We start from the raw sequence: 11827 nt of genomic DNA, 5'->3' as shown, positions 1-11827 counted from the left end.
GGTTTGGCTTTCTTTCATAATCCTAAAGAAACAACATGATTAACTTCTACAATATTTAATCATACATTCATGTCACATGTTGTTCGGAGAAGCTGAGGAACATATCGCTGCTGACGAAAATAAGTGAATCTGTGAATTGGAGGATATGTTCTCACCTTCTTAATGCTCACATCCTCTTCCCTTTAATTTGAATGCTACTTAACCAGCTTCCATTGCCAGCAAATGAAAAAGTCTATGGAGCATTAGACTATTCTGGGTCATTTTATAGTGTTAAATTGATTTAAAGGCAAACCCGACCAAGCAAAACTAAACCATCCGACTATTATGTTAAAAGGTTTTGCACTTCCGATGAGAAATGATAGAATTTTAGTTTAGTTACTTAGCTTGATGTCTTTTTCATAGGATAGGTTTGGAGCTTGCGTCTACTTTTCTCTAAGTTGGAGACTTAGCTCCAAACAATTTATAATATTCATCTCAGTTATTTATAAATTTAGCATATAATTCTTCTCATTCAATGATATTTAAGCCTCTTCCATATGCCAATTCATTTGATTATCGGCTGATCCGGTTAAAGGTTTCATTTTTCATTACGCTTTTATGCTTGGAGCCCTTTTTATTTTCTGTTGAAGGCATTTGAATTAACCTGATTACTGTCCCAAACTGTGCAGATGTTCCACAGATGGTCCAATGATAGATTATGAGAAGAGAATTGCATTAGGAGATCTTGTAGATTGTGATAGCTTCCAGGTTATTGAATTGGACCTGATCAATGCTTTTCTTGCATGATTTCTTTCATATGTGGTTATTGATATATGGTTTCCATCTGCCCTTGACAGTGTTGACAATGCTCGCATGCACATAAAAAACATTTTAAATCGGTTGCTGCGGGTGGCGGTGCAAGGGTAGAGTGGTGCACAGCTCCGACTATTGAAGACACTGCGGCACAACCGCGTCGGTCTGTGTGCACCCCAAGTTCTTCCACACCAACCTGACCTTCCACAAGTGGGCGTTCGGAGGTTTGGCGCCCTTGCCTATCCATTCTCTGATTTGGTTTGGTGTGATGGAGATGTAAGTGTCTGATAGTCTTCAGTTTGTCAGAACAAAGGGTACGAGGTAACTACAAAATGCATTGCTTGCTGGTTTGTTACAATATTTGACCTGATGGGAGATAAGATGAATTACTTGCTGGTTTGGTATGATATTTGGCCTGAGTGGAGATAAGATGAATTACTTGTTGGTTTATCCGAGTAACTTGGTTGCACTAATACTAAAAACACATGTTATCTGTTTCCCCCTTGCTATTTCTATCTGGGGAAGATTATAGTTTGACCATGGAGTAGAAATCAAATGCTTCATATTGGAATGTTTGTTGGATAAGAAGGTAGAAAAACTAAACGGTGTTCGCATGGCTTTTCTTCTTTATGTTTGGTGTTCAAGATACTTATGCCACCATGTAAAATATTTATCTAATAATAATAACTTCTCTCTTGCTGTGCAGCTATATCTGAACCTCTTGATAATGCAGTAGATGAGCTTCGTAATATCTTCTAACATCTTATATGAACTAGATACTCGCTAATTTAAATTGTGTGATCATATATACTCAAACGCCTGAAACACGAAGTATTCTGTTGTAAGCTGAAAATTTGTGATGCCACATTCCTGTTTCTCGAAAAACACGCTATATTGCTATCACATTTATTTGTTTATTTTGTTGTATTTGTGTACTATAACACAATGCTCTGTTGATCAGCGTGTTGGTAACTTCGCTCCCGAACACATGCCTCATCACTGATGGCGGCGACATGCATGGAACAACACTTCTATGCGATTAGTACTGTAACTTTGAGAACTGAAATTATTATAACCAGTGTTACAAATGTTTGCCGAGGAAAAGTCCTTCCAGCAAAAGAAGAACCGCCTATCTTGACCAGTATTTCCTTTTGTTCCTAATTGCTCGCTCTTTCCTATGGAAGCTCTGAAAAAAAATGAAGTGGCCTAAAATTAAGAACTAATGCTTTTGACATCTGATTTGAGAAAACTGATTTACAGAATATAAGTAGAAGGTAGACTGTAGCATTCATCATTGCTATCTTATACATAGACAGTTGGCGTCTAGAGTGACGCCGTCGACGAGCAAGTCGGCTTCTGTGAAGCTTCGCTGGAGCCATTCCAGCTCTTCCAGAGTCACAATGAGAGCCTGAAGCCAGGGTACGTTCAGTCGAGCACACTCGCTTCTTTCAGAATTTATATATAATCATTAGAAGTTCAGAACGAGTCATGCCAAAGATATGAAGTGGAACACATTTCCAGGCAGGGAAGCTGAGGAGCCAGGACACCAACGGTGCTAAGCCGTTTGCCATCGAGAGGACAATGGCTGCCATCAGGGACCTCCAGACCAAGCTCAACATCTTTCTCGCCTCCGTTGATGCCGTATTTCAAGAGGGTTATCGCCGTCCACGACGACGAGCTACTGCGGTAGCTCGTGAAGCTCATCTGAATGTACATGTTTCTGTTATAGTGTGCTCGATCGCTCCTTGATGTGTTGTATGTATAGACTGGCAAGGGTGTGGTGAGTCATCGGCTATGCGCACCGGGTGATGAAGCGCATGGAGGACGAGGCGAGCACGCGGAAGCATCAAGGGCCTGTCGCCGCCGCGGCCGGCGTCCACGCAATTTCTATTGATGTATCTTATGTTGCCAAACAGCAAAATGCTCCTGTGGATGCTTGCATGTGATGACATGGCATTTCAGTTTCTTCCTTGCATGATGTTCCAATATAATAAGTCAATCGAGAATTGCATGTACATGTGCTGCTATCAGATTAAAAAATGAAAGTGAAAAAGGCCATTCATCTACCTGGCACCGCCCATATGACCCTCAGGCGGCGCGTCCTGGGCGCGCCCCACCAACTAGTATCTCCACTAATAAAAACACGAGAGAGCATATCCAACTCGCCATCTCAACCGTCTAATCATGTAATCAACGGTTTAAAAACGTTGTTAACGAAACTAATCAGTTTCGTTAGCGTTAATTGCCCACCTAAGTATAAAAACGCCGTTAAGCCCTCGATCCCTCGCTCGCACCCGCTCCCCCCGCTCGGTCCGCTCGCCGCGCCGCTCGCCCGCCGCTCGGCCCCGCTCGCCGCGCCGCCCACGCGCCTCCTCCCCCGCCAAACTATGGCTCGTGTTTGAGCTCGTTGGGGAGGGCGAGCCGACCGACGTTGACATGGAGGCGCAGATGACCCTGGAGGACCTGGCGGGGTTCATGATGACCTGCTCCATCGCGACGACGGCCAGAGAGAAAGGGGTGGACCTGGAGGCGCTGGTGAAGGATGTGGAAAGAGGGGGGGGGGGGGGTTCAGCCGACGTTGCCCAGGAAGGTTGTGCTCAAGGCCTTCATGCTTGCTGGGAGGCTCAAGTGAGGATGAGCTGCTGGGTGGTCAATTCTGATCAGTGACATTTGTTTTCCCATTGTCAGAATAGTAAGTAGTCGGCTGTTCTATATTTCTTGAATGGAGGTGTTTACCCGAGCACTACATCAGTCCCAACGTCAAAGGTGATTTGATACTCGCATAATAATAACTACTCCAGCTGTTCTAAATTTCTTGAATGGGGGTGTTTACCCAAGAACTACATCAGTCCCAACGTCAAAGGTGATTTGATACTCGCATTTCGAATGCCAAAATGCGATTTCCGTGCTTCCTTTGAATCTTTCTTCTTTATTCTTATCTGAACAAAATGCCAAAATGTTCAGGAGTATGTTCTTCAGCTCCTCGGGTGGCCGGGCTTCCAGTGAAGATGTTCGCGTGGGTTCTCGAGACGCCGGTCCTCGGCTCTGTCGTGCTTAAGAAAGATCAAAGATTACCTCGTCAACAAGGTGGTGATCAAACAGACAACATTGTTCACATTTTGTTTTGTTTGAAGCATCTGTCTGTTACTCGTGAGGTAGATCATCGCACATGTGAGTAAGCTGACCATGGTCACTTGCCATGTGAAGCCACTGAATTTGACTTAACTGAATTTTGTGCTGCATCACTGGAATGTTAGCGTTGCCGTCGCCGGAGCTCGATCGTTAGAGCAGATAGACAGGGTAGACAGGGGTTTTTGCGCTACGTACAAGCTGTAGCTTTTCTCGTTTCTTCTCTGTTCTATTTATTCAGTACAAGGGAAAGATGATGGCCCGGCTCTACTCCTACCCTAGCGCCACGATCCCAAAGACTCGCGCCATCCCACGAGCTGGTCATCGTGGCATAACCACCCCGGCTATGACGGCGCGCGCGACGTGGTGACCGCGCCTGCCTCCTATCTTCTCGGCACGCACACACAGAAGCTTGTGGGCTCGAGCTTCTACTTGTTATTTGCTGAAAACAAGGATCTATCCTAACTAACAGAAGCAGCGGCTAGACTAGCTAACAAATCTCCCCTCTAATCTTGCTGCTGCCGAATTATTTCTGTCATGCCGATCCTCCCCCTAAGCTCTAGGAAGCGAATTCGCCCAAGTGCCTTCGTAAGAGTATCGGCGAGCTGGTCGTTGGTGTGGATGTAATTGATGTCGATACTCCCTTCTTCCACACATTGGCGAATAAAGTGGTACCGTAGCTCAATGTGTTTACTGCGATTGTGGAAGACTGGGTTCTTGGAGAGAGAGATTGCTGACTTGTTATCGACCAGCAACTATGGTGGCCGGATCTCCGTGTTCAGCATCTCCCCTATAAGACGAGCCAGCCAAATTCCTTGGCAGGCGGCGGTGGTGGCAGCGACGTACTCCGCCTCGCAGGAGGAGAGCGCCACCACTCTTTGCTTCTGGGACTGCCAGCTCACTGGGCTCCCCCCGAGGAAGAAGATCACGCCCGTGGTGCTTCGCCTGTCGTCGACGTCGTCGGCGTGGTCTGCATCGCTGTACCCCAGCAATACTGGCGCTCCTTTCCCGCGCACATAAGCACAACCGAAATCTAGTGTGCCAGCGATATACCTTAGTAGTCTCCTGACGGCCGCGTAGTGGTCTGCTGCTAGCGCCTCCATGAAGCGGCTCAGGAACCCGACGGCGAAGGTGATGTCCGGCCTGGTGTGTACGAGGTAGCGCAGCCCTCCGATGATGCTGCGATACAACGTGGCGTCCACTGACTTCTCCTTGCTTTCCCTGCTCAGCTTAAGCCGAGCCTCCATGGGCATGTTGCCGGGGTTGCAGTCGTCGAGCTACGCTCGCTCCAGCAGCTTTTTGGCGTAGGCCGCCTGACAGAGCACGATCCGGTCACGCTCCTGGCGCACCTCGATGCCCAGGTAGTAGCTCAGCTCTCCTAGATCGCTCATCTTGAAGAGCGATATCATCTGTTGCTTGAATGCGTTGATCTCCACCACGTCAGCTCCCGTGATGACGAGATCGTCGAGGTACACGCCGACGAGCAGAAGTTTGTCGCCCTCTTTGCGCCTGTACACTGCATGCTCGGAGGGGCAACGTTCAAACCCGAGCGAGCGCAGGCTTTCGTCCAGCTTGGCGTTCCAGGCCCTCGGAGCCTGGCGTAAGCCGTACAGGGCTTTGTGTAGGCGCAGCACCTTCTCCTCCTTGCCGGGCTCGGCGTACCCCGGTGGTTGCACGACGTACACCTCCTCCTGGAGCTCCCCATTCAGGAACGCGGACTTGACGTCCATGTGGTGGATCGGCCAGGCTTGATGCGCGGCGAGAGCGACCAGCACGCGTACTGAGTCCATCCTGGCCACTGGTGCGAAGACGTCCTCAAAGTCCACTCCCTGGACTTGGACATAGCCCTTCGCCACCAAGCGTGCCTTCCGCTTCAGCACGACGCCATGAGCGTCCTTCTTGAGCTTGTAGACCCATTTGAGTCCTATGGCCCGATGCCCAGGTGGAAGCTCACATAGCGCCCAGGTATCGTTGTCGTTGATGCTCTCCATTTCTTCATCCATGGCGACTCTCCATGCACTATCGTCCTGAGCCTACCGGAACGAGGTGGGTTCCTCCCCCGCGAAGAGTCACAGGTGACTGTGCTCTCCATCTGCTTCGGTCGCCGTGTCCCACAAGTTCTCCAGGGTGCGGTATCGCCGTGGTGCCTCCTCGCCTGGTGATGGGACCGACGCTCCGGTTGGCGGAGAGGCGAACTCGATGACGGGGTTGCTCGGGGCTGGCGTGGCGCAGACAGGTGGTGGCGTAGCGTCTGCGCGTGTCGGGGCAGGCGTTGCCAGCGGGGGCGTGGACCCTGGGGATGCGCCGTCTTGTGGGAGGCTGGTGATGGTCGTCCCCGTCACCGTGTCGAGGTCTATGGAGAAGGTGTCAGGCGTGTTCTCGCCGCTCGTCGCAGCAGATGTTGCCCAGTCCCATGCTGCTTCCTCGTCGAACACGACATCCCTGGAGACCAGGACGCGGTTCGAGGGCGGGTGGTAGACGCGGTAGCCCGCCGTCCGTGGCTCATAGCCGAGAAGCACCATGGGCTCGCTCCTGTCACCAAGCTTTGACAGGTTCGGCCGTGTTACCTTGACATGTGCGACGCTTCCAAATATGCGCAGGTGCTGCACACTCGGACGCCGTCCGCACCATGCCTCGTGGGGGGTTGCGCCCTCGACGCTCTTCGTCGTGGACCTGTTCAGCAGGTAGACCGCCGTGGTTACCGCCTCGCCCCAGAAGCGAGCCGGCACTCCCTTGGCCTTCAGCAGGCTGCGCGCCATGCCGACGATGGTTTGGTTGCGGCGCTCTACCACACCGTTTTGCTGTGGCAAGTAGGGCGTCGTCAACTGTCGTTTGACGCCTTTGTCGGCGAAGTGCTCGCCGAGGCTTTGGGAGGTGAACCCCCCCCCCGGTCCATGCGCAACGCCTTCAGTTTCCGCCCGGACTCCAGCTCCGTCACGGCCTGAAAACGTTTCAGAGCCGTCTGCGCCTCATCTTTCGTTGTCAGCAGGTACAACCACATGTGCCTGCTCTTGTCGTCGATTAGGAGGAGGAAGTAGCGTTTTCCTCCCGGCGTCGGAGGGGAGATCGGGCCACACAGGTCCGCGTGCACCAGCTCGAGCACCTCTCCGGCCCTGTTTAGGGCCCGACGAGGGAACGGTGCCCGCCTGTGCTTGCCGGTGAGGCAAGCTTCACAGACACGGTCAGCCTCGTCGAAGAGAGGAAGGCCGTGAACTAGGCCGTCCCGGGCGAGTTGTCGTAGAGCCCGGAAGTTCACGTGGCCGTAGCGCACGTGCCAGCGCCACGCGTCCTCGCCGGCGTGCGCCGCGAAGCACACCGGCCGGGCCGGGATGAGCTGCAGCACGTACAGCCTACCTTGGTTGCGCTGTACTCGCGCGAGGAGCCGACCGCTTGGGTCTCGGAGCTGCAGCACCCCGAGCCTTATACTCGTTTCATAGGCGATCTCGTCCAACTGTCCAATGCTGACAATATTGCTGCAGAGTTTGGGGATATAATAGACATCCGACAACACCATATGCTCACCGTTGCGGCACTGGAAGAGGATCGTCCCCCTCCCTTCGATCTGGACTGCCGAGCCGTCGCCGAGCTTCACCGCGCCACGCACGCCGATGTCCAGCTCGGAGAAGATCTCTCGCCGTCCTGACATATGGTTGCTCGCACCAGTGTTGAGGTACCAGGCCATGTCGCAGGGCTCACCGTCCGCCGCTGCGCGTGCCTGGGATCCTTCCTCGTTGAGCAGAACGTGCTCGGCGGGGCATTCTCCCAAGGCACCTCCTACGGAGGTCGTGAGCAGGAGGGAGCTTTCCTCCACGCCTCCCTGCGTGAGGTTAGCCTGCTCCTTTCGCTCCTTGCACGGCGCGGTGCAGTCGCGGGAGAAGTGCCCGTGCTTGTTGCAGTTATAGCACTTCACCCTGCTCATGTACCGCCCGTCGCCGGTGCCCTCTCGCCCTGCGGTGTTGCCTTGGTTGTCGTTGCCGCGCTTCTGGTTCTGCGGCTTGCCGCGCTTCTGGCTGCCTCCGTTGCCACCGCCGCCGCCGGGATTTGAACCTTGGCCAAGTTCTCGTTCCCGGCGCCGTGCGTCCCACTGCTGCTCTGTCATGAGCAGCTGTCCTCCGCTCCCCTGCGTCGGGCCATTGCCGCAGCGCTCCTCCGATGTCCGGAGGCGACCGATCAGCTCCTCGATCGTGATCGTATTCAGGTCATGGAGCGTCTCTATTGCCACGGCGATCTGTGCGTAGCGAGAGGGGACGACGCGAAGAACTTTCTGAACGACGCGTACCTCGTCGACGTGGTCGCCTAGGGTGCGGAGGTGGTTGACAAGGGCGGTGATGCGCATGCCGAACGCGTCGAGCGTCTCCCCGTCGCGGAAGTTGATCGACTCGAACTCGGCGCGCAGCCTCTGCGCAGTGGCCTCGCGCACGCGGTGCACGCCCATGCGCATCACCTTCAGGGTATCCCAGGCCTCCTTCGCCGTCTTCTTCACGACGAGGACGCTGAGAACCTCCGGTGGGACCGCGCGTAGGATCACACCCAGGGCGGTCTTGTCGTCGCGCAGCGTTGCGGCGTTACCTTCGACCGCATCCCAGAGCCCCCAGGACTCTAGATGCACTTGCATGAGTAGCGCCCACTCGATGTAGTTCGTTGGCGTGAGTGGGGGGAAGGAGGCTCCGGCGCCAGGGATCACCGGCGCGCGCTCCTGCGCAGCTGCCTGGTGGATCACGACCTGGCGTCCTCGCCTCGTGCGGCTCCTCCCCCGTGATCGCGGTGGGGTGAGGGAGCGATCCGCCTCCCCCTGGTTGACGTTGGGGGGTGCGGCCACGACGGCTTCCTCCCTGCCATCGTTGCCTGTCATTGTCGTCGGGATCGCTTAAACGGGCTCTGATACCAATTGTTAGCGTTGCCGTCACCGGAGCTCGATCGTTAGAGCAGATAGACAGGGTAGACATGGGTTTTTGCGCTACGTACAAGCTGTAGCTTTTCTCGTTTCTTCTCTGTTCTATTTATTCAGTACAAGGGAAAGATGATGGCCCGGCTCTACTCCTACTCCGGCGCCACGATCCCAAAGACTCGCGCCATCCCACGAGCTGGTCATCGTGGCATAACCACCCCGGCTATGACGGCACGCACGACGTGGTGACCGCGCCTGCCTCCTATCTTCTTGGCACGCACACACAGAAGCTTGTGGGCTCGAGCTTCTACTTGTTATTTACTGAAAACAAGGATCTATCCTAACTAACAGAAGCAGCGGCTAGACTAGCTAACATGGAATTTCACAACAGCAGAATTTGATTCAAAGGTAAAAGATATGATGCAAGTTCAAGATGTCATGCCATAGTTCCAGAATTTTCCACCAAACTATGGCTGAGCTGTCATAGCTATTGCCTTATTTATATCATGGATATCATGCTTTTGCAGTGGGAGCGCACAAAGATATAACAGTATATCACAAGCTATTTAGAACTTTGTTGGAATCAGATATATAAGGGGCATTTCTTCCTATTTGAAATCCAACAGTATAAAGTAGCTATGCAATATGGAAGTACAGGAGTTGTGTTAGTTTAGCAGTTTGATAAGCAAACCATATTAATGCCTATTTTGACGCCAACCTGCCAAGTACAATTGTCGGTACTTTGTTCTAATGAGATCAATTACACCTTTTCTGATCCTGATTCAATCTCTTTATTGCAGCCAAGCTGATGCAATTCATTTTTGCCGGGAACCTTCTTGGCTTGCCTGCCATTACTGTTCCTGTAAGTGTGGTGTCACAACTCATGACGAGTATTAATCGTATCTTTTAGTTAGCAATAATTGTAGGAACATTCAAGATTTTGTTACAACATAGCTCAAAAACATGCAGGGAGAGTATTAATTGCTAATATGTGCTGCTACTCCTCTGTCCTGTACTCAGGTTGGTCATGACAAGCAAGGCCTTCCTATCGGCTTGCAACTGATAGGCCGTCCGTGGGGCGAGGCTATCTTATTGAGGGTGGCTTCGGCAGTAGAGGTACTGCATTCATCATAAATGTTCTGTATTTGCGGTTTGCCATCTGAGAATGTGCTCATTTATTTAATAAGAGTCCATGTGATTTTTAAGGCTGCATTCTGTATGAACCAAGTGAATCTCTAAACATTCGCCAATTTTGATCCGTTAGCATTAGGCATCGGGGAGACTTTATTTACACCACTATGTTGTTTACGGGCATTTATTTATATTGCGACATAAGTACACTTAGCTGCAGATTACTTTGAGTAATTTTTAATGGGAAATATGCTAAAGCAGATAAAAGTGTTAGGGAAGAAATAGTAATTTATGAAATATCGTAAATTTGTCATGCCTACAGAATCTGAAAATCACTATTCAGTGCCATCATCACCATTATGAGTGTGAGCATTATTTTCATCAAGTCTTTTGTACAGTCTTTGTCTCCTTCTGGACCCTCATCATGAATTAAAAACGTGACCTTATTTTCCCCTGCTTTCAGGAGCTCTGCCTCAAGAAAAGAAATCGGCCATCCACGTTTTACGACATCCTGAAGACCTGAAACATCATCAATATACCATACTATCAATAGTATGTGAGCGGTTTGTCATTTGTCAGGACTCAGGATAGACACAACAAACCTTCTCCAGTTTATAAAAAACTGAGAAAATAATTTTACCAGAAACATTGTAGCAGCAATAAGCAAGTGAGGTACAACAGTGAAATCCAACAGTATACTTCTCCTATATATATATCCCTCTCCCTCCCTCTCTCTCCCCCTCTCAGTGCTCAGCCCTCTCCTATGATCTACTCCTGCATGGCTCCGCGTGAGCTCCGCTGAAATCCGATCTAGAGGTAAAACTATGTGAAATAGGCTAGAGTTGCACGTGGCAAAGTTGTGTCTCAAAAAGCCCTAAACCACCAATATATATAGGAGGAAGGGAGGGGCTAGCCTTGGGGCACAAGGGCCCCAAGGGTGCACCGGCCGAAGGGGGAGGAGGACTCCTCCTCCAATTCGGTTTGGGAAGGAGTCCTCCTCTTCCTTCCCACCTCCCTCTTTCCTTTTTTTTCTTTCCTTTGGTATTTTTGCTTGTGGCGCCATAGCCCTCTTGGTCTCACTCCACCAGCCCACTAAGGGCATGGTGCGCCACCCTAAGGCCATGGGCTCACTCCCGGGTGGGTGGGCCCCTCCCGGTAAACACCCGGAACCCATTCGTCACTCCCGGTACACTGCCGGTAATGCCCGAAACTTTCCAGTGACCTAATGAAACCATCCTATATATCAATCTTTGTTTGCGGACCATTCTGGAAACCCTCGTGACGTCCGTGATCTCATCCGGGACTCTGAACAACGTTCGGTAACCAGACATATAACTCAACTATACTAAAACATCATCGAACCTTAAGTGTGCAGACCCTGCGGGTTCGAGAACCATGTAGACATGACCCGAGACACTCCTCGGTCAATATCCAATAGCGGGACCTGGATGCCCATATTGGATCCTACATATTCTCCGAAGATCTTATCGGTTGAACCTCAGTGCCAAGGATTCATATAATCCCGTATGTCATTCCCTTTGTCCTTCGGTATGTTAGTTGCCCGAGATTCGATCGTTGGGTATCCGCATACCTACTTCAATCTCGTTACCGGCAAGTATCTTTACTCGTTCTGTAATACAAGATCTCGTGACTTACATTTAGTCACATTGCTTGCAAGGCTTGTGTGTGATGTTGTATTACCGAGTGGGCCCCCGAGATACCTCTTCATCACACGGAGTGACAAATCCCAGTCTTGATCCATACTAACTCAACTCACACCTTCGGAGATACCTGTAGAGCAACTTTATAGTCAACCAGTTACGTTGTGACGTTTGATACACACAAGGTATTCCTCCGGTGTCAGTGAGTTATATGATCTCATGGTCA

At 51.1% G+C, this 11827-nt stretch overlaps 1 protein-coding gene across 1 annotated transcript; it reads left to right on the top strand.

Moving 5' to 3' along the window:
- Positions 1 to 3624: 3624 nt before the first annotated feature.
- On the top strand, positions 3625 to 10478 carry LOC123399684 (fatty acid amide hydrolase-like). Its single transcript, XM_045094079.1, has 4 exons — positions 3625 to 3879; positions 9610 to 9671; positions 9830 to 9925; positions 10404 to 10478. Exons 1-4 carry the CDS (start codon positions 3741 to 3743, stop codon positions 10461 to 10463), a joined length of 357 nt encoding a protein of 118 aa, XP_044950014.1. The 5' UTR covers positions 3625 to 3740; the 3' UTR covers positions 10464 to 10478.
- The last annotated feature ends 1349 nt before the right edge of the window (positions 10479 to 11827 follow it).

The sequence above is a fragment of the Hordeum vulgare genome, chromosome 5H (assembly GCF_904849725.1).
Source record: "Hordeum vulgare subsp. vulgare chromosome 5H, MorexV3_pseudomolecules_assembly, whole genome shotgun sequence".
Lineage (NCBI taxonomy): Eukaryota > Viridiplantae > Streptophyta > Magnoliopsida > Poales > Poaceae > Hordeum > Hordeum vulgare.
Note: the sequence above shows the minus strand (reverse complement) of the source record. Positions and strands in the feature narration are given on the sequence as shown.

Bases quoted from the DNA above. Each gene is read 5' to 3' on its own strand.
- LOC123399684 (XM_045094079.1), top strand. From the start codon at position 3,741: ATGCCAAAATGTTCAGGAGTATGTTCTTCAGCTCCTCGGGTGGCCGGG. The intron at 9,672-9,829 runs GTAAGTGTGGTG...TCCTGTACTCAG, and splicing joins TGCCTGCCATTACTGTTCCT to GTTGGTCATGACAAGCAAGG. The intron at 9,926-10,403 runs GTACTGCATTCA...CCCTGCTTTCAG, and splicing joins GGGTGGCTTCGGCAGTAGAG to GAGCTCTGCCTCAAGAAAAG.